The following is a 23,656-nucleotide window of genomic DNA, read 5'->3' as shown; positions in this document are numbered from 1 at the left end:
TAGGCTACCTAAAATGTATATTATAGCCAATAACATAGTGATTGTTTAGTAACACTTGTTTTTCTTCTATTTCAGTTTCTGAAAAGGAAATCAGGCAGTGGTGAGTACAATTTTGTCTAGTAAATTATCTACAGATATGCAATATTTTTTTCAGCCACAGTCCTCTCATTCACAGTAAACAGCTTGATTATGTTTTCAAAAAACACGAAAATGTCCCTTATGTACATTCTGGACGCGTTTTTGAAGGATATACTATTTACATAATTTTCAAATGCATACGATTGCACTTTTAATTGTTTCTAAAGCCTTGTTCGAGTTTAGATTTTCTTTAAATTAGATTCACGCTTATTAACATTTCATATTTAATCAACAAGATTAAAAGTCGTTTCCAATTTATTTTTTCATGAGCAAGAATTCATGCAATACTTTTGTACAGTGGCTTCTTCGCTTTTATTGCCTTCTCTATCAGGCCGTTGATACCTACAGTTCTCTCCCCTTGCGAAACTACTGTCCCAGACTGCTAATCGAGTGATGTCGCTCCGAAACTAGTTTTCGTCTGGAAACTTTCTTTCTTTAAAACTGCGTGTCATCAGTCTGATTCCGAACATGCATCGAAGTGCTTTTACTGCTATACACACGATTTTTAGCATACTGACCTATTTGAACTTTCGATTGCGTGATACATTGATGCATAAGAATAATTTTGAATTATTCATAATTTGGTTGCTTCAGCGTAAAGATAAAATATGTTCACGTGAAATAAGTATTATGTAGGAACATACCTTAGTAAGGATTAAAAACAAGGTTATATTAACAGTTGTTTCTTTCGAGAATTTCTTATGTCTCAGTTCTGCGGACATTGAAAACATAACCTTCAACACCTGGCCCGAATATTTTATGGTAAACAGGCCGAACCGCCATTAAAAAGAGATAGAAAGTGTGAGTTAAATACACTAATATCCCCACACATTAAGGCTCAAATGATATTACCTCATGGTGATATATTCGTTCTGTAAATTTACCCACCGCCCCATAAAATCCCATGGAGAAAATCAATATTTATCCTAAGCTGCTGTTGCATGTTTCATTCTGATGTTTATTTTTTATATGTAAATTAAATCTAAGCAGAACTAGAAAAATCTAGTGGGAAATATTACTACCCAACTGGCAACTCTGCTGCCGCGCTGTAACGCAGTCACGGACACTGCCGGCTTGTAACGATTCCATTGAAAGTCAATGTATTCATTACAAGCTGGTAGTGTCCGTGACTGTACCAATACCGTTTACAAGCCGGCCTGTGAAAAGATTTGTGACGTCATCTTTGGTAGGCGAAACTTATTTTATTCTCGTCAATGAAGTTGAAGTTCTGTAGTACACAATGTCCCGGGAGTCAGTAGAGCAAGCGAACGAAAGCATGCTCTCTGAGCAAATAGAGACTCGACCAATGAACGCGTGAGAGGGAAAGTGAGCGCATGGAGGGGAAAACATGCACGGTTTGCTCCTCTAACTCGCTTTCTCACTTCTCTACCGTTATGCGCGGGTTTTATCCACAGATTCCAGAATGTATTTTTTTTAAAAAATAAAGAGTACCTACCGGATGAAAATTCAGTACAAAGTTGTGACTTACTGTTTAGTCGTGAATCAGATTTCAAGCATTTCCGCCTGCTCTTGCCCTACCATACTTCGTTGGTTCCAGCTTTTCCTTGCATAGGCTTTCTTATGCTACGTTACGATGTCAGACGACACTGGCTGTAATTCGAGAGGAGGGCAGCCAACCTCCGTGACGGAATGGTCACCACAGCACGGTATCAAACGTCCCGAGTTCCAATCCCGGTGGGCGTTCTTTGTATCATCAATTTAATCATATCATCACTCATCCTCATCGCCGCGATTAACAAAGGTATCAGAAAAGCGACGATAAGTAACAAAAATAAAAATTCAAGAGATTGATTGATTTCCGTCAGTGGTGATAAGATAAAATGGCTGAGAGGACAATCACAAACACACACGGAAGACACAAGACGAACACCACAGCTGATTATACTGGCCGTGAGACCACGCGCCAGAGCTTCGTTGGCCTGCAAGAAGCAGTTACCGGGGTGTACTACGGGGAAGTGACCACAAGGTCACTCCTTACACCCAGAGAGGTAAAGGCAAATCCGTGACCTGGACTGCCCATTTTACTGAAACAGACTTTAGTTCTCACCGCATGTAGATTCTGCGGATGAAGTTTTCGATGCGTTCACCTGTGCTTTGGCGCCTCTTCTTGGAATATGAACCGGGATCTAATAATCTTCCTTCGTGGGTTCATAAAAGCCACTTAGCTCTCCATGGTTGTTTTCAACGCGGTTTCATTGAGATGGGCTTTTCTACGAGAAGTCTCGGCAGGGATACATTTTACGGCCCCCTACGCACGTAATCTTTTGATGACTAAAGGCAGAAGGTGCTTTGAGGAAGCGAACTGTAGTTTCATTTTGTAATAAGCGCCCACGATTACCAGCTTCAAACGCATCTGGGTCGTCACAGCTGTAAACTATAGACAAGAGAACTTTGGGCACTCTTTGGAGGAGACGCAGTGCTTCTAACTGGTTGAGGATTAAGTGCGTTGATGCTGAGGTTAACCACGCACATTGAACAATGTGTCGTTGGCTGGAAAGCTTAGTTTCATCCCTGAAGTTCTCAGTCTGTGATTACTGTGAAGCGAAATGGGGAGAAATGTGATCTGGTACTAGTTCATTTTTAATGTGGATAATTGTGATGTACAATTAGTTTCGTGACTTCTCCGGAAGCGTAGTAGTTAACGATGTCGACTCTCGGTGTTGGCATATTACATAGTGGTTCGGATCTAACTTTAAACTGGAGATCTAGAAACGATTGTTTCATCTGAACTTCAAAACGAAACTATATATACGTATATTCTTGTAGTTGGAGAAACGTGAATTGGAACTAGCTCTCTATCGAAACAAAGAAAAATGATCGGGGATAGTTTTGTTTATGAAAATGTAACGTGGAACTGGTTTCTTTTTTGAAGTGGAAATGTGTGATCTGCTATGGTTTCGTTTTGAAGTAGAGATTCGTGATATGGAATCAATTCCTTCCTGAAGTAAAAAATGAGATCTGGAACTAAATTGCATTAATTTTTAACCGAAAACTGGAATGGAGAAATGCGATCTGGAACTCGATTCTAATCGAATAAAAGTCCTCTTCAACTACCCTTTTTGTAAAAATTGTTGTTTTTTTTAAAGTACAAGGTGGCGCAGGCAAACGGGAAATTTTAAATCTAGGATTTGCAACACTGTATCCCGCATTTGTTCGGGACCGATGCGACATCATTGAGAAGGCTTTGCATTTATTAATGATGGTGCGTTGAAGTGCGTTCGCTGTAGAACGGTGATAGCATGACTGAAGCGCAAAGGGTATTTCTGCAGCATTACTAGCTAGGACGTCAAAGTCGTGTCCCATCGGCTCACTCGATTAAAACATTGGTGCGTAATTTCGAAGAAACTGGTTCAGCCTTGAAGAAGAAGCCTCCAGGTGGCGTTCAAACAGTACGTACCCCAGAGAATATGGAATCAGTTCGAGTTGCCATTGATAGAAGCCGTTCCGTTCGACAGCATGCTAAAGTTGAGTCAAAGAAGGTACAAAGAATAATGCATGAATTACAGTTCCACGCCTATAAGTTACATATTGTGCAGCAATTACATCCTCACCACCCTGTGTTCCGTAAGGGTTTTTGCGAACTGGTGTTGGCTACGGTTTACGAGGACGCTAATTTCCTAAACAATTTATGTCAGACGAAGCCCATTTCCACCTTAGCGGCTACGTTAACAAGCAGAATTTCCGTTACTGGGCAAAGGAAAATCCTTGTCAGCTTCACGAGCATCCATTACATAGCACTAAGGTTACAGAATGGTGCTGTCATCGGTCCTTATTTTTTTGTAAAGTAAGGAGGGCATTACAACGACAGTGACAGAGGCTCAGTATGTTGCTATGCTTGAAACATTCATTGCACCGAAGTTGCACGATGCACATCTTGACATCAAAAACATGTGATTTCAGCAGGACGGAGACACGTCACATACTGCTCGACCGTTGATGGAGGCTATTCGCAAATTGTTTCCAAGGCGGGTCATTTTACGTAATGGTGATATTTCCATGGCCTCCGAGATCCCCTGATCTCAGTGTTCGCGATTTCTTTCTGTTGGTACATCACAAAAGTTAAGTGTACAGCACAGTCATGCAACCATCGCTGAACTGGAACAGAAGATTGAAGAAGAAATCACTGGCATTCCTCGAGACATGATACACCGAGCATTCCAGAGTTTCTTCAGCAGACTATCAGAATGTTACGCCGAGATGGAATCTTCAAGAAGTAAAGTGACATGTAAGTGCCACAGTTAATGCCATTGTTAATGCATTTCAATCTTGAATACTCTGTACATGCATTAAATGTATGTTTTTCCTGTGTTTATTCGTGCATTTACGTCAATTGATTTTTTTCCGTTTCTCTGATCCACCCTGTGCATGTAGGTACATGAGCCCGAAGACACCTGCTACAGCTCAACCCTTCTGACATTTTGTTCCTTCAGGCGTAGGATCAATACAGAATTGAACAATTGATCATTCTGCTTAAAGAGCGTTCCTTTAGTAAGAGTTAGCTTTTGAATTGTGAATACTAGGTTACCGACGCTGAAAGATTGAATTTTGATCCAGCACTCATATTAGATCTCCTAATCTTAATTTGACACAAATTGTGACATACAGAGTCGAACGCCTTCGTGAAGTCTACATCGATGGCTTCCACTTCTCACCTCCTATGTCAATCTAAACGGGCTTTAAGCACGGTTATTCCCCTAATACTGTGAAAGTTATGCGTTGAAAGAGGTTTCGAAACCATTTGCGCCGGCAATGGGGGACCATTAGCCGTTCTTTTGTGCCTGCAATCTCCTGAATATTTTAGGTGGAGGGGGGAAGGAGGGACACTGTAACTGCGGCGATCGCATAATTTAGCAGGAGAAGGAAAAAATTAACGCAAAGCTTTCCCCTGTTATTACCTTTTAACAGGATTACTTTGGTTCGACTTCGCGTTTCCGCAGGCGTAACGTTAAACCTACGTGGTTAACGGGTGTTACGTGCGGTGTATTTACGTTGCGCCGGTTGAAACGAAACAAAAGCTAAAGAAAGCTATTTCATAAGTTTCATTCAGACAACGGTGCCAGACAGAAAACGTAAACTGTTTTTGCCGAATGAACCGTTTTCAAACCGTGTATTCAGAAACTCTTAATATGTTACAATAATATGACTGGCGTCAAACGTTCTTGTGCTTCGTAAAATAGAATAGAACGTCAGTCTGCATTGCAAGACACATGCCACCCTCTCTCCCCTCTTACAAGGGACGGTACATGTACATACAGGGTGTTCGAGATGTAACCGTACCTCTACTTTCATGCATCCTGTTGTAACAGTGTTTAAAATTGACCGGTATTCGGTTGCTTGGGAATGTTATCGTTTTCGTGGTTGGTACATCCATGCAGTACACCCTGGACTATAGAATAACGAGGCTCTGGCGACTGGCCCTATGGCCAGTATAATTCTGTGTGTTGTCCTGTTTTGTGTCCTTATGTGTGCTGAGTGCTTCTTTACAGCTTCAGCTTTTAATGGAAGTCAGAATATTTTAATATTTTAGTGACACGACATAACAATTATGTTTTTTTACTTATGGTAAAGGGCTGGACCCCGTATAATGTGACGGGTGCAAAATAGGCGCACCCAAACTCTTAACTTTAAATTCAAAAATTAATCTTATAGCCCTTTCTTTCTTGCTCTAGTTCGGATTTAATATATAACAATTTGTTTTAATTGGGATTAAAGATACCCTTCCGTTTAACCTATGAAAGATAGCCATGAACCTGCATACTGGGCCCCCATATATACGTGGTACATTACATCAAGTATTTTAATTAATTACTAGAATATAAAATTCACTGGATAGGAATGGATGACAGTTTATTTAACAAAATTTAAATTTGTTATTAGAACAACTAAATACATACCGGGTGGTCCAAAAGTCCCGGAACGGTCACATATCGTGAGGAATACACATCGAATCGGAAAACGAAAAAATACGTGTTTAATATGTGAAAGAAAGCTATTCAATGATATCACACTTGACTCCCCTCCCCCGACCTTGGAGGTGGGGCGGGGGCAAATGTGAAATTTTAAATGGAAACCATCATTTTGTATTGTAGAATCGGAAAGAGAATTTCATTCCGAGTCCAACGAGCTATCAACCATCCCCCTAGCTCAATTAGAAACGGAGATATACTTCCATATACTCTATTGAAAGGTCTTTACGTGCATATTCCGAATCTACAATCGCTTTCACTCTAGCTCAATCAGGGGCAGAGCGTCCCTTTGATTTTTGGGGGGGTTTATGAAATTTTTACTTTTTTTGCGAAAATTTCAATTCCCCATATCCCAATCCTCTTTCCGATTCTATAATACAAAATTGGGGTTTCTATTTAAAATTTCACAGTTACCCCCTGACGCACCCCCAGGGGGCGGGGGTGGGGAATCAAGTGTGATATTATTGAATAGTTTTCTTTCACTTATTAAACACGTATTTTTTCGATTTCCGATTCGCTGTGTATTTCTCACGATATGTGACCGTTCCGGGACTTTTGGACCACCCGGTATATATAAACTCTCGTTAGCAATTATGACCTCGACATTAATATATAAAACAAGATGATTTTTAATAGTTGTCTTTAACTAATAATTGACTTTCTCTCCTTTTGCTGACTATTTAATTGGTATCATTATTCATCCATGTTGTATCTGATTGCACAAAATAATATTTCTGTGTTAAATCCCCCCCCCCTTTTTCTACTTTTGATTTGATTTGATTTAGTTTATTTTACTTCGCGTTTTGTGCCTCTTGGCTAATTTGCGAAGATGGGGATGAGTGATGAAATTGATGAATGGACATTCACAAACAACCAAGCCCGACCGGGATTCGAACCCGGGACCCTTGGCGTCGCAGCACGATGTGCTAACCACTCAGCCACAGGGTCGGGCCCCTTTTTCTACTTGTCTGTAATGACGATCACTCGGTAAAGATCAAGAAGCAAATTAATATAATACTACGAACTCTACAAAATTAAATAAAATAATATTAAACTAATTCTCTACGAAATAAAATAAATTAAACCATCACCACTACGTGCGTAAGCCCCCTGTTGACCTCTCCCGTCACGTCGAGTGCCCTTATGATTTTGAACGTGTGCCAGCTAGAAGTGGAGTGTGTCGGTTCAGAATTCTTACATCCAACCGGCAAACTGAATGACGTAATATGTGATCAGTGCCATCTATTGGATTTTACCTTAACCATACCTTTCATTCATTCGGAGGGAGAGAAACGAAAATATTACACAGGCTATAATCTTCAGGGATTGAGTCCTGACTTCATTCTCTGAAGATGAGAGTGACGTTAAATCTCGAAAGCTCGGAAGCCTATCCGGAAATCATCTGGTTGATATCTCGAGAAAACCTCTTCATCGTTCGTCTCCAGGAAAGCTTCAAGAATTGTTAAGACCAGCTTAATTCTGTTTTAGAACATAGGAAAAGACGTGGCCCAATTTTACATGCTATGGGCTATAGGTGGCGGAAAGCATGGAGAAGGGATGCACACGTAGGAAGAGTAGGATATGGCGAGAAGAGAAGACGAGATAGGGAATCGTTTCTGCGTTATGTGCATTATGCACAATAAAACGAGCTGTGGTTATTAACTTTTTAGCGATTTTTTTCATTGTTTCGGGAAAAAACTCCAACAAGGAAAGAACTTGCAGTTTTCAAACAAATTTAAAAGCAGCTGTTTGGTGAAGAGGTTGTTGTTGAAGAGTTTAACACGCCTAAGATTGAGGAAATTGATAGTAGTTTTGGCCAGGACTATGAGCAGGGAGGCAGTCGCTTTCAGAAGGAAGTTCTTCATTAGATTATAGTCAAGAAAGTAGTAGTTTGTGTGTCCCATCACCACTAAAACAGGAGAGAAGAAAATTCTCTGAATAGCAGCGTGGATAAAAATCACGAATTTTATTTAAAAAATCCATATTTTATTGAAAAAGAAGCCGCTTAAAATTGCTTGTGTGGTTTCTCGCACCATACATATGCATATATATGTTTTTAAAAGTTTTTTTGTTATAGAAAAGCTTATTAAACGGCCCTGTAAAATATTTGAACAGTTTGATTAAAGGAAATAAAAAAATATATGTAAATATACATTTTTCCGTTTCTGATACTGTATGTATGAAACTACTATGAATGTTTGTAGAGTGTTAATGAAACTATATTAGTTTCAGTAACTTTTCTTCCAGTGAAACTGAAACATTCTGGATGTACTCTATAATTGTAACTTAAAATATTTTTTATAGTTTTTGCAGCTAAATTTTGGCAGTTTTTAATTGATAGTTTTCATAATATCAGCTGCCTTTTTTGTTTACAGTTTAATGGTGACACAATTTACGGTTTAACGTGATTAGTATTTTGTATATTTTTCCACAGAAAATGTTTGCTATTTTTGCCCATAAAAATTATTTAATTTATATCAAGATAGGGAAGTATGTTTACAGTTTACGTATTAGCTTCACACCATCAGTACATATTTTTTGTTTCGGAGCGAATTTACAATACCGGAAGTATCTCATTTTTTTTTCCATATCCGTTATACTAAGCAATTTTCGCCTCGTAATCACGAATCTGATGTTAAATTGTGTGGGTCACGGCTGGAAATTAGAAAATAAGCCAAATTAAGTGATTTTCGCTTATGGTTTTTTGGAGCTATATGTGCATTGTTTTACGAACTAAATTTTAACTATGCTTGCCTAACCTAACCTATCCTAACCGTACTGCAAATGGTTCCTGGGGATATCAGAGAATGGTTTGAGGGCCAATTGCGAGCACATACATTAACGAAATGTTAGTTTTGTAGCACTAGAGAGGTAAGCAATGTTTTCTCCCTCACGCAAGACGCCATTTTCCTGAAATGAACGCTCGAGCACCGTTGCCAAACTTACCTCTAATCAAAGTAGTCCGCATTCCACATGCTCTTCTCCCTCGTGTTCCGCCATTCTTTGCTCTGCAAGTAACAAGGCACCAGTGTGGCAACGCTGTAGACAGCGTAACGAATGGGGAACGTCACTTGTTCATACGTATCATCAAACATGGTTGCCATGTTTGTGTATGGAGAATGATCCTGGTAATTAAGAACGTTATTTTAAAACTTGTACACGTGCGTGTACAATTTCTACACGTCACCCCCAAATGTTAACTGAAGATACGTCATCAGGACTCGAAAAACTCAATATGCTGACCAAGGCAGTAATTTATTTTATTAAAAACATAAACTAAACGTAACGTTTCAACCTTCTAGCAAGGTCTTCATCAGACTCTGTATCAAGTAAAAATGTAACAAGATACAAAAACAGGGCATTATATATACACAAACACTACTCCCTCCAAACTATTAGAAAGTTGTTCTGGAACTTTCTAATAGTCTGGAGGGAGTACTGTTTGTGTGTGTATATATAATGCCCTGTTTTTGTATCTTGTTACATTTTTACTTGATACAGAGTCTGATGAAGACCTTGCTAGAAGGTTGAAACGTTACGTTTAGTTTATGTTTTTAATAAAATAAATTACTGCCTTGGTCAGCATATTTTGTTTTTCATATCATGGAAACAAGGCTTAATGGTATTATAATCAGGACTCGATATTTAGTGAGTATAAGAAGTAGGAAAGAAATTGGAGATCCTTCCGGTATCGTAAATTCTTACCTTTGTGTCCTTTATTTTCCTTTCTTAGAGCCTAATAATCACCATTAAATGATTACGAGATTTATGTACTTCCACCAAAATAAATTCTGATATCTACAAAATACTTAAATACATTATTCTATAAATTATTTATTCAAATCGCGATTTAAATCAACGTGATTTAAATGAATTCACCTTGCTGAATAGTATTTGGCCGACGCATACAAAGTTTGGAGCCGCTTGCTTGTCAAAAATATTCTGGTCACTATGTAGGCAGATTCCTTTATTGTCACTATACAGGGTGTGTCATAATAGAGTAAGCAACTTTAAGAAATTATTTCGACTAAACTATATGGAATAGAACAATGATATTTGTTATGTATCAATCAGTAACACTTCAAGTTTTTATGAATGGCTACAAATGTCTACAAGTGTTCAATGTGGCTTCCGCCAGTTAATGCGACACACATTACATCGAAATTCGAGTTCTTGCCACACTTTTCCCAAGAACCTCTCGTCCACCAAAGCAAGGGCGTTCCTTATTCTCTCCTTTAGCTGTTGAGCATTCTGTGGCATAGTTGGCACACAGACTTTGTCTTTCACAAAGCCCAAATGCAGAAATGCAGGGTGTAAGGACTAGGACGCTGTGAAAGTCTTCATTTCCTTTAACACTATACCAGAGGCACAATGACCGTGTTTGTCTTGTGCATGATAACAAAACTTGAAGATATTCTGATTGTTATGCAACAAACCTCATTGTTGTTTCTCAGATAATTTAACAATAAACCTGATAAGTTGTTTAGTCTATTATGATACACGATGTACAGAGAGTCTTATCTTTCCAGACTCGAAGCTCCTATGTTTATTGTCCTTAACTGCTGTAAATTTTGTGGTATATATTTCAATATCGTCCATCCAGCACACTATATCAATCGGAATTGCGTGACCAATACTTCTCAGTAACTTTTGCAGAACCGACCTCCGTGGAGGAGTAGTTTTTACAGCGCGCTACGACGCCAGGGTTCTAGGTTTCGATTCTCGGCCAAGGGACGGGAGTTCTTTGTGAGTGTCTATTAATCAATTGAATGATATCATCTTCGTCATTCCCTTTTTTATAATCTATTTCCTTTTTGTCTGGCAGTTAGAGTATCATGATTATGCGACTCGATTTATAATTTAATTTCACTTTCAATTTGCTTTCATATGTACTCCCATACAGCACAGACACATCCAGGAGACGTTCAATGAACGTCTTCTGGATATCCATAGGATGTCCCGGAATGTCCAGTAGACATTCATAGGACGTCCCCTGGATATCCATATGTCCGTCCAGGAGACGTCCATAGGAAATCCAGGAAGGACGTGTCTTGGACATTATGTGGATCAATTTTGAACATGTTTTGTACATCCTGTGGATACTTTTTTGATGTGTTTTGGACATTATGTGGATCATTTTGAACATTCTATGGATGACTTTTGGACATGTTTCTGACATGAGTTCACGTGATAGGGACATTTTCTGGATGTTTTATTTTTCATTGTGGATAATGATATACTCTGGACTAAAATTGTACCTAATCTAGGCATTATGCTGATATTTTTCGCACTTGGATACGAAAAGAACATTCCTAGACTAGATTTACACAAATCGAAGACTTCGAGTACACATATGCTTATAACAAGCACTCCACTCTCTATTTTACTCACTCACTCGCTCACACACACGCACTTACGCACACAAATTCACACACAAACGCATCTACACATCCGAAAAGTACTTTGTATTCGCACGCATAAGCATAGTAACCAGCGCTTATTCTTCACTACCACGCAAGGCAACGTCCTCATGCAAACTGCCGTTGTGTTCAAGACGAGACACAAAAAAGCCTCGTGGCAACTTTCGCCTGCTTGGCGCGCATGTGTGATTCGCTGAAGAGACAATGGACCTATGGACAACGCAATTCCTGTGGGAGATGTGTTTAATTTACGATTTATTACTGCATAACAGAGTTTGAGTGCTAACACATTTGAGACTAGATACTATGACTTAATCTTTAAACGGATAGCTAAACATTAATGTGAAGTTTGTGATAACACGTGGACTTAATACCACATATCCCATAAATATCCAGAACGGGACGTCCTATGGATATCCAGGATGGAAGATCCTATGGACGTCCCTTGGAGATGTGTGCTGTATGGGCTACAGGATGTGGCTATTCTGCATTCCCTAATCTTCTCATATATTCCAGTCCGATTTCTAGTTCCCTCGAACTAATAGAGGTGTGTATTTGGTTTCGAATACTTGAGCACGATTATCCACAAAATTATAAAAATCCTGTGTGAGCGCCTGCAACCTAATAAAATTTCTCCCATTCTGGCTGAACGCATCTCAATTTATCCCACTTGCATCAGTTCCATGCTATCAGATAAACCGGAATTATACCTCTGCTGTTATGTACACTAAATCATTTCGGCGGTTTCAGAAAAAATGGGGGGAAGGAATAGGGATGGAATTGAAAATCCGAGCTGTGAGAAGTGATATTTATTGGTCCACCGGTGCGGCAAAGCGTATTGCGTGGAGCGGCGGTAGCCATTACGTTCTTGTTGAAACATAATCGACGTGAGAGATTTACATTCGGTGTTCATTTGCTGCACCATGTGGGACCGTGTGTTGGTAATTCAATAGACAGGGTATCAGCTGCGTCGGGAGGGAATTGTAGTGGGGGAGTCAAGGAAGAGAGGGGAGGGGACATAACAGCTCATACTGTAAATCAAGCTTTGGTCCGAAGATCTGCAAATTGTCCCATGGTAGCAGTAGCAGCTTGTGAACGTTCAAGGTTAATGTCCGGTTGGTAGGATAACCGGTTGCTGCGTGGGTGGTCCAGATTCGATACCAGGGATCTCTTCAGAATTCTTCAGAAAATGTCCCTACGTGAGCTAATCTGGAGCTCAACTAGCCTCTACACTATGTCCCGGAAATATTTGGAGTAAGCGAATGAAAACTGCGCAAGTAGTGACTCGAGAGTGTTCGACCAATGAATACGTGCAAAGGAACGGGATTTGGTTGAGGGAGAAAAGCAACTGCAGTTACCAGCTGTTTGCATCAGTGTGTACTGCTTCGCTCCGCCCACTAGCTTTCTCCCCTTATCTACTATTGTGCGCGGCATTGCTCCACAGATTCCCGGGATAGAGTATAATCAAGGGGTACCCTGGAACAATTCTTGGTGAAAGGTGCACGGAGCGTGTTGCTGAACATATCACCTTAATTATGTCCATGGTACCTTACATATTCAATATGTCCTTTTCCATATCTCCAATCTGTTGCAATCAGTACGGTGTAGAAATTGAATTATTGTAGCGTAACGAAGCTCTGGCGCCTGAATCAGTAGTCAGGATAACTGTAAGTGGTACCTTATCCTTAAGTGTGCTGAATGACTTGCATTTCGTATTCGTATTTTACGTAGGTTTTCTGCCCCTTTTGGGTAATCGCGAAGATAGAGAGAAGTGACGACGCCAGGGGTACCGGGTTCGAATCCTGACGTGGGTATGGATGTTTGTGAGTGTTCATTCATCAATTTCATCATATCATCACTCATCCCCATCTTCGCAAATTAGTCAAAAGTAGCACAAAAAGCGAAGTAAACTAAAGCAAATCAAATCAAAAATTAAATGAGGAGAAGTGACGATTAGACGAAATTGATAAAGTAAAGTGCTCGTTTCAGGATTCGAACTGTGAACTTTCGTGGCAGGAATTGCATCTTGTAATGTTTCTTGATTTTTACCATTATCTATGCATCAATTCTTTACGTAAAGTTACACTGTACAACGCAATGAAATGAGCAACAAACGGAGATCTCTCCATTCAAGTGGTCATTCGTCTTCATCATGGCATAATACTCCTCCTATTTTTTCACTTTTCCTTGCTCGGACGATGCAACCAACAAAAACGCAATGGTTGCGATCAAGTCCCAAGCATTATTCTTTGCAAATAGCCTATTGGCTCGTGAATCAAGCTTCAGAACAGATAAATAAAATAATGTTCCATTAAACCAGTTTCGCAATAAATGGAAGACGTATAAGAAGAAACATTTAGTATTCCGTTGATGATAGCAAGAAGCTATCTGGGCAACATCAGCGCTCCAAGCGGGGAAAAATAAAAGCACCATCATATATATTCTTGCAGCTATCGCGAACTGCAACGGAGGAAGAAAAAAAGACAAACGAAATTCCGTATTTATTGCCACCATTTCGATGATGGTCGTGTTTTTCCTCGTGGCGCTAGTGTCGCCGGCATTAAGGAGGGTATTACGTTATATCACCGTTACGGCACTTCTCAAATACATGAAGGAAAGAGAGAGAGAAAAAAAACGAATACGAGATGGAGTTCCTAATCACAGAAAGGGGCATTGTGGGTATTTTGCTTGCAGCGTCACGTAGCATCCGTAGCGGAAGATCAGTCTGCCCGGAAGACAGGCAGCGCCAACGAAACTTGCGGCTTTTTAGAGAAAACAAAGGAATTTCGGGTGACGTGGACGGAAAGCAAATTGTTTTTGGTTCTCCCTTAAGCCCTCGAGGTGGGGGTTGGGGACCAGGCCGCGCAACTGCGCCCCGCTAAGGGAGCATCGCTTTTCTTTCTCATAGGCTGACTTTTCAACAGCCTGTTTCCGATGACGCCACATGTGTATCTGGATATGACATCACTTTTTAGTACTACAAAACTCTGCGTACGGAACACTGATATTTTGAAACCAACTACTAATTTAGAACGAGTACGTTGAGACCCCAGAGTATTGCACAAATAATAATATTAACACATCATAACTTTGTACTCATGAGTTAATGTAGATCCAATTCACACTGATTTTATCAGCCATTTTAAGATGTTCAATTTTTGTCAACAACTTTTTGAACTTTTTGCCCGTTGGGACCCTGATTGTCTCCCTGGAATGGATTGTATCACCATACAGCTGAGTTCACCGCGATCTCCTTAAGGTGTAAAGAAAATGAAGGCACTTACTAAAAACTATAACGTTATATTAATAATTATTAACGTAATTACACTGTCCTGCACTCCTGCCTCAGTAAACTGTTTATATGAAATTGGAAGCCGGTTTTACAATAACACGCCACTAGTTCTTCACTGAATGATATCAGCACTGTAATGTTCCTGTGATACTGAACTAAATATCACTGCACTTCACTGATATGCCGAATGAAACGTAGTCACGTTAGGCTTACGTTTTTGATGAATATCCGCAACGCGGTGAGTTTCGGCTGCTGCCGGAGTGACTTCTGCATGAACACTGGCGGAAGTAAGCTACCGCGCAAAGATGGCGGCAACTAGGCACCACACCCGATATGAACTGACCAATGGGAGTGCAGGTTTCTTAAAGCACTGGATATACACAAAATAAGCAATTGGTTATATAGAAACAAATGCATAGCAAAATGAGCAAGAGAAAAGTTCTGTTATATGCGAATACAAGAATATATAAAAAGATATATCGTGGTTAATTTTAGAGATAATTCTCCAACCAACACACACACACAATTTTAAAAAAAATCTGTAATGAAAACACTCTCAAAAGACGTTTATTGAAACATGTTACATGTTCTTTTTTATTCCCTTATGTATCTCCAATTGGTAACAAGAACACACTAGCACCAGTCTGTTGAGTTCAAAATTTCAAAATAACACTAAATAAATAAATCCAACAACATAGATGTCACTAGAACAGCCGATACAAATTGAACTTCCGCCCTGCAAAAATAAGCATGAAAAAAGTCATAAAATTGCATTTAACTACAGCGAAACCCTCGCCAATAACAAACAAAATGATGTAATTCTGGTGAACAGCTGTGCGTCAAAAGTTTACTCGTCTTTCAACCGATCTAAACAGGATTTCAGTATTAAAATGGCATAAATACGTCATTCCTCCACATGCTTTTGGACAATGGAGTGTTGGAAATACTCGAGTAGAACTTGCACCTGACAGCGCTTGCTATCTTTCTGCTTGCAGAAATACAGGGTGTTCAATCTAAAAGTATCTTAACTAAAGAACTCCCCAGCCTTCTTATAACGGAAGATTTATGGATGCAACAACACAAGCCTTCCATCTGCCCCTATCTTCTGAAAGATCAATCCATCTTTTTTCATTCTTACCGATTTCCTTTAGGCATCTCAACGTTATCCCTCCATCTTCGTCTTGGCTTCCTACAGGTTCCTTACCATCAGGTTTCCCAACAAGAATCATGTAAACTATTTTTCCTCCACCATTCATGCCACATGGCCTACCCATCTAAGTCGTCTTGCTTTAATTAACTTGTTTAGTATACCGTGAATATTAATACTGAACACTTTGGTCCAATATAGGTTGGGGATACAATTGACATCCATTCTGTTCTGCAGACATTTGAGTGCGTCTCACAAAGCATTTCACCATCTGTATTCTGGATTGCAGCGGTGTTATTCAGTTTCAATGTTGTTCGGACAACTTGCGTACAGTGTGCTCCTCACATAACTCCATATGATGAAACCAGGGCTTTTTATGTCTTGAGGTGTGAAGGCCACACTCCTTTAGAAATTGTGTTCCAAAGAGGCTCGATGTAAGGTGACGAGCTACTTAATCTTCATGTAAAGAGCTATTCCAGTAGGGGACAAAAACCTTAGTGACGTGTGGTTGCTTATATTCAGTATAAAATTGTGTTTTTTCAAGCTCTCGTAGCGTCTAAATGAGACGTCAAATCAGGAAAACGTCAGTAAGAAAATTGGTTGACGTGAAGTTTTTTGTGGTGACACGCTGTATGTGTTGTTTGTGCTGTAAATTTCCAGGTACGAGACCGACACGAGACACGATCGAGAACGATACAGGTATCTCCAACTCAACACGAGATGGAAATATTGTCAAGTCTCGTCCTTATACCATCCCTACGAATATGCTGGAATAAAACTTGCCAACACTTAAAATAATATTTCAGCTATTTGCCACTGTAATTCAAGTGGCGATACAAGATGTCACCCTCGTTACTAAATGTATATATTTGTTCCAAATGGTAATTTTTATGCGGTATATTCATTGCTTATATTTCTTTTTGTAGATTTAATTTTAATTTATAACATAATGTCAACACTGAATGCATAAGCAAGAAACGCAAAGTTGGTGATAAGTTACAACAATCATTAATCCAGAGATATACATTACACGCAGATATATGTAAATCAGGTCTGGTTTACCTTAATAATGATCTTTAATATAAAGCAGTTTTGATTCAAAATTGAACGCATTGAAATTTCTCCAGCAGAAATATATACAAGTAACGATAAGTTACTTCTTAAGAACAGACTTTGCTGAGATGTGCTAACCACTCAGCCAAGGAGATCGGACTATCAGTTCAGTAGAATCGTTTAATCGTCAAAAGTTCCTTAACACCCTTTATAAAATGTAAATTAGTTAAGCTGGGTACACATGGTCATGATAGAAACAGGTTAGGTCCCTGGGGGAAGCATGTGTGTGTCAAGTGAAGGTCCGCCATATTGTTGTCTGCCATTTTTAATTCAACGGAAAAAATGGAGTGGAGGGTGATGTGATATATCAAATTAGACTAGAATTTCATGAGGAGTGGAGTGGTTAAGGTTTTGTCAACGCATCTTGAAGCAGTAAAAAGTGTCTTGTATTTGTCTCTATCAATTTATAATGCAAATTGTAAGCTTAGGGTGAATATTGGAGGGGAGAATAAAAAGTACTGTCCCCATGGAGGTACCTTAAAGGGGCTGAGAGTGAGTGCCTTGTCCATAAAGTTGGCGCCCGTGTTTGTGTGTTCATGCATTATACGAGCGCGCGCGCACACACACAGAGACATGCACTGGGTGAATATGGAACAATATGTACATGTATAGAAAAGATCGTACCATGAGGATATACCCAAGGGCCACATAGAGACCTACGGTTCGTCCCATTTCAGATACACACTGAATCCATTTCCCTTTCAAAATATTTCTATCATATTTTTTTCCCCTGGTGAAGCGACATCACTTGAAACATCCGACAATCTCTGATTTAACCCGGACTGAGTTATCTCTCTCTCTCTTCAAGTGCTGCCATCTCTCTTTAGGCTCTGGATTTAATTAAAGTTACGAAACGAGCCGTTAAAACTCTTCTCTGCAGTGTTCCCTTTTCATCGCTGGCGTTCTGTTCAATCCTCCACACGGGGATAATTCTCCCATCCCCACTCTTCGAGAGAGGCTAATGATGAAGGAGAAGGGGGAGATCTCGTTGATGTTTATCATTAGGGCAGAAAAATCTTGTAATCTGAAGATACTTGCTTTTTAATTCGCACCGTCGGCAGAGATGAAAATGATTTTTTGAATTGGTGTGTGTGAGTTTCTGAAGTAGAGATAGGAGATAGTGCAAAGAGACTAGGATTTAAAAGAAAATCGAGATGCCAGCCTCCGTGGCAGAGTGGCTAGCGTCTGGGGTCGCAGGTTCTAACCGATAGATTATGTTTCTGGTTTTAACCCCGAGAGAGAAACTTTAAATTATTAATAATAAATTAAAATCCTTAAGTGGGATATAATTGCGCGAGGATTATGTGTCATCGGAATAAAGAACAATTTTAATAGATAGAAACGAAACAATGAAGAATTTAGGAAGTAAGGTGAAATAAAGAATCGAAAACACGAAAGGCAAAGTAAGGAAGAAAAGTGAAGAGATAATAATCAAAACGAGGGGGAGTAAACAAGAAGAAATAGAAAAACTTAGAGGAGAAACTGGACAGAAAAAATAGATTGTTCGTCATACATCATTCCAGCCAAAGGAGCCAACTTTAGGGAGGACAAGTCACTTTCTGCGTCCTCCACTCAAATTCTCCGAGAGGAACAGCTATTATATTTATTAACATGTATAAATATTATAACACACAAAAAAGACAATCATAAAGTTAGAAAAGCGAAGAGTTTGAATTTAAATGTACAGTGGTTGAAGAAATACTTCTCCCATAGGACTACTGATATTACAGGCCTTTGGGGGAAATGTTTTCTTCCACCACTGTACTGTGAATGCCTTGCAAATGAAAATAGGAGAAGTCTTTTAATATCTAAATTGTGTTATGGCTGCCGTATCGAAAAATGATGGACAATTTTAGCTTTCAACTCACGTTCCAAGAGGTCCGGTAGTTCGATTCCCAAGATGAATGATCTAGGGTCGGATTTTTCCCGCATAAAGCGGCCCTGGGGCTCTCCCAGCCTCATATCAATGGATGCCTGGGGGCAAACCCTACGAGGTAAAGGCGGCCGAAACGTTTTGTTGATCACATCACCTTCAAAGTGGCCTAGATCGAGAATATGTGGGGCCCTAGCCCCACATCCCTTAATTGTGTCTTCATGGCACGGTGCTACATGGACGGGGAACTTTACCTTTACCATTAAGAACTCACGTATCAATAACCTTGGCACATGCAGGAAAACAAATTTAAAGTCAAAAATGTTGTACTCGAATGAAGTTTTTTTCCCCTACGCTTGTTTTCTGGTTGTGTGTCAAATAGCTACTGGCCATTCTCAAATTGCCAGGTAGATTTTTTTTTCATTTACTCTTCCAACATATATTTTTTTTACATTTAATGAGTAAACTGGTAGTTGCAAGTGATACTAGAAGAATATTTAACGCTAGTAACCTACCTTGTATTTCGGTGAAGACACACAGTGGTTCGGATCCTAATTTAAACTGTAGGTGCAGTCCCGATTAGCCTTACTGTGCATAATGTGGACGTACAACAACAGCTCAATCAATCACACTGCCTAGTATTTGTTTAAATATTGAAATGAATGTAATATATGTATGTAGATTATATAGACAAATGAAATTGTACAGATTGTGTCAATATAATTTAACTCGGTGCAGTTTTTAAGGAGTTGGACTTATGGAAGTGGATAATAAAATTAATGTGAAACTGAATGCTTAATAAAGGCGAACGGCTCATCTGCCTTGAAGAAATAAATAATATGTGCATATCACACAAAACAAATTCCAAATATTAATACTGCATTAAGTACATAATGTCCTATTCGAAAATCTGTTTAAATCCTGAAACGATTACGGTCTTAACCTTACTAAAGCCCCTAAGTAATGATATGAGTTCAGATTTACATATATCGCCATCTAGTGTTGTTTTCCGCACTTTGAATCCTTTGAGAACAGCCAAGATAGAAAGCGTTGCCAACGTTAATTATATTGCCGCAGTAGGTAGGCATCGCTGGAGCTTGTGAAGACCAGTGTCGTCCATATTTAGCCCTGCCTCCCGGCACCATACTTCAGCGCCTCCCAGATAATCTAATCAGAAAACGCGCCCTCAACAATATACGTTACGTAACTTCTCCTCCCCGTTGAACCCGAGCGCCATCTCTCTTTCGCTTTGTCGGTTTGCTTTTGCCTGCGCTGACGGCAGCGTTGCAAACTACCGGATTGTGTCCCTCGAGGGTAATTTTTTAAGAAAACAAATTATGCGTCTGCTGGGAGCGCGTTTTAGTCCTATTCTGACTAACGAGGAAGTGTCTGCACTTCCTTGTGTAGTTCAGCCGGACATGGTTTGAAGTCGTGGGTCTTCGTGGGACCACACTGTGGAAATGAACCACACTCTGTTTAATACTTTGGAAACTTATTACTATGTAGTTGTTAATTAACATCCTTGTCTCCGCCGAAGAATAATTGGATGGCCATTCCAGTTTTTTTTTGTTTTTTTTTTAAAATTTTACTCTAAGCGAACTATTTTCTGTCCAATACCGAAACGAAATCAGTGTAATCAAGTACGCGTGGCTTCTGAGAAATCCTATTGGCTGCTAGAATAGCAGCTATGATGGAGGATTCTTCCGCGGAGGAATATAGTGCGTGTGATAAAGCCATATCACTCATCATATCGATAAGTTGAACCAAATCGTTGAAGTTGTGGGACTTTGTTGAAGTTGTGGGACTTTGTTGAAGCTGTGGGACTTTGTTGAAGTTGTGGGACTTTGTTGAAGTTGTGGGACTTTGTTGAAGTTGTGGGACTTGGTTGAAGTTGAGGGACTTGATTCAAGTTGTGGGACCTTATATGACGAGCTATACAGCCACGGCGTAAGATATTCATGGGCAAAATAACACCATAACTAACACATAGGAAAGGAACTATTTCTCACAAAGTCAGGTGGTTTTAATTACCATAACTTTGTTCCTTGCAGTAGTGGGTGAATAGGAGTTGTTGGTACCGAGATGAGGCAAGTGCTAGAAATTCAAGACGAGAACGAGACTATACGCTTTGAGACTTGTCGAGTGGAGACTCAGAACGGGGCAGATGTCTTTCAAATCTAGACAAGACGAGATTTAGTATCAGGAACACCAGGTCTCGTTAGAGACCGTGGTAAATGAAAATGTATGATTACTACCCAGTTTATTCAGACCTTACCAAGACTATATCAACCTGATTGCTTATGGATGGGTCATGTTTATCGTAATTGCAAAGTTAATCCATTAGTAGCAACTGTGAACTGGTGTCTTGTGGATGCATACATCAGGATAAAAATCCTGTTTTAAGGGTACGTAGCGTCGAAACTAGGCGTCGGATATAAACACGTTTCTTAAGAATAGTTATTTGCATTCGTGATATCTGTACGCTGCAAAGGTCTGTACAATGCCACACTGTATTTGTTTATACTGTGTATTTCGAGACGAGACAGTGAACAGGACGAGACTCTATAAGTCTAGTTAATAATCTCTTTCCGAGCAATCCATGCTTTAATGAGGCGGTAGACTTACAAATGCATGATTTTAAAAAAAATACATGCAATTTATGAGAGACTATGGAATTCATAAAAGAGTAATTTTACTGGAGGAACAATTTTGATTCGAACTAAAAGCGAATGTTTACTAATCAACCGCTTTTCAGGCTGCCTAGTTTTATAATCTAGTCGTTCTTTATTGTGTAATCACCAAACATAACCTTGAAGTTTAAATTAAATCATAGTTTACAAGTGAGGAAGTTACATGGTGCTGAAGTATATCCTTAGTTAGGTAAATATATAGACGTAGAGAGAAGAAATGCATCATGAAGAAGAGTATAGCTTCTATTGTTATTTCTACATTGAATATGTAAAGATGATTGACAATTATCCATCAAATGACATACAATATGGTTCTCCTTGTATTTTACAATGGCTTGCAATGAATTTAAGGTAATTTTAATTATTGTATCGTTCTTTATTGTATCCGCTAAATGTACCTAGGTATACGTGTATGTTGTCATGAACCAGCATTCGAAATGTTACTTTCTAAAAGTATCCGAGGTATAGTAACTTGGTTGAAAAGTAATTTAGATGCAGTTATAAATTTTAAAAAGTAACTATAAGTAATAACTGGAAATTTTATTGCAAAGAAATTACTCATAATCAATGATCATTAGCTGTAATGAATTAAATACATGAGCACTTACATGTGTTTTGTCTGTGGTACATGATATAAGTTTTCATATATTAACATTGTTCCAACCCAAATAAGATATAACAAAAGTCTTCAAGTGAAATTAGAAATGACGAATTGCAATGAAGCGTGGATGTTCTAAATATAGCATGCAACGTAACCTAGATTCTTCGAAAATCCTTTCATCTTAGTATCCAGAGAAGCTACATGGTTGGAAACAAGGGTGCCAAGTTTAGCTTTTGCCCCAACCTTACTTTCAAGTTATTAATTTAAGTGTCGTAAAGTAAGTGTAAAAGTAACTGTTGATAACGTTAGTTCTTATGCAAAAAGTAACTACTTTTAAGAGTAGCTCGTTACAGTTAGAATTTCTCAAAAAGTAACTGTTACTTTAATTGTGTAACAAGAAAGTAAGCTGGACTTTCAATACTGAATGAGATTCGACTATATGGCCCATAACCTTTGGGGACGCCTGTGGGAGCATCGTAACCAGTGCATTGGAACGGACAATCCACAGCGCTACACGTATGAATTCCCACGATTGTATGTATCTAAAGGGTACCATCTGAACGCTTCTTAGCACTTGTAAGGGAGGCTGTTGTCACGTTGGAATAGCTGAGGTATGATGGCCACTTCAGAACAGTATTGCTGCGCTTGTACTCTTTTGTACAGTCACGGACACTTCTGGGTTGTAACGATCCCATTGAAAGTCAGTGGGATTGCCACAACCCAGAAGTGTATGTGACTGTACAAGCCATGACGCCTATTACATTTTGTCCCTTTAATCTTTGGAGCAAGCCAGCAGAAACAAGTCCTCTGCGCAAGTAGTGACTCGAGAGGGGAGGTGAGTGCATAGATGGGAAAAAGCAACTGCAGCTACCAGCCGTTTTCGGTTGCGCGTACTGTTTTGCTCCTCTCACTCGTTTCCTCTCCTTCTCTATCATAATGCACGACCTTGCTCCACGGATTCCCGAGACGAAATTTAGATGCGACGACCGATTAGCAGTAAATACTGTACAGTGGATTATGCCATCTTAACGCACCACCTGTCTACAACAGCGCTACGAGCCTCATTGCGAAAGCCGCAGGAAACATTACACCTTCATACGAGCTGCTAGGGACAGCATAGCACCTTGGGAAATACATGCGAACGGCACCAAACCTAGCCTGCCTAACCTATCCACGTATGCATATAATATCTTAAACAAAATACAGGGTGTCCGAATTGAAACGCCCTAATTTCAAATACTTATATTAAACATAATATACAGGCAAGAATAGTGTGGTAGGTGGTATATGGTAGCTTAGATGTGAAAATTTTAAATAGGTAATGAATAGTAAGGAATCGTTTATTTCGTATCGTTCCAGGTGGTAAAAAGTGAAAATGACAACCAATGCTGAAAA

The 23,656-nt window shown here is 39.4% G+C and overlaps 1 protein-coding gene across 2 annotated transcripts in view; it reads left to right on the top strand.

Annotated features, from left to right (window-relative positions):
- Positions 1 to 23,656, top strand: part of LOC145987726 (frequenin-2) — a 534,394-nt gene that overhangs the window by 190,367 nt on the left and 320,371 nt on the right. For both annotated transcript variants that reach the window (XM_083122324.1, XM_083122323.1), the window contains exon 2: positions 76 to 100. In XM_083122324.1, coding sequence (XP_082978450.1) covers positions 76 to 100 — 25 coding nt within the window. The remainder of the gene's footprint in view (positions 1 to 75; positions 101 to 23,656) is intronic.

Source organism: Lepisma saccharinum, chromosome 5, assembly GCF_977018435.1.
Source record: "Lepisma saccharinum chromosome 5, izLepSacc3.1, whole genome shotgun sequence".
Lineage (NCBI taxonomy): Eukaryota > Metazoa > Arthropoda > Insecta > Zygentoma > Lepismatidae > Lepisma > Lepisma saccharinum.
This window is presented reverse-complemented; position numbering and strand designations above follow the sequence as displayed.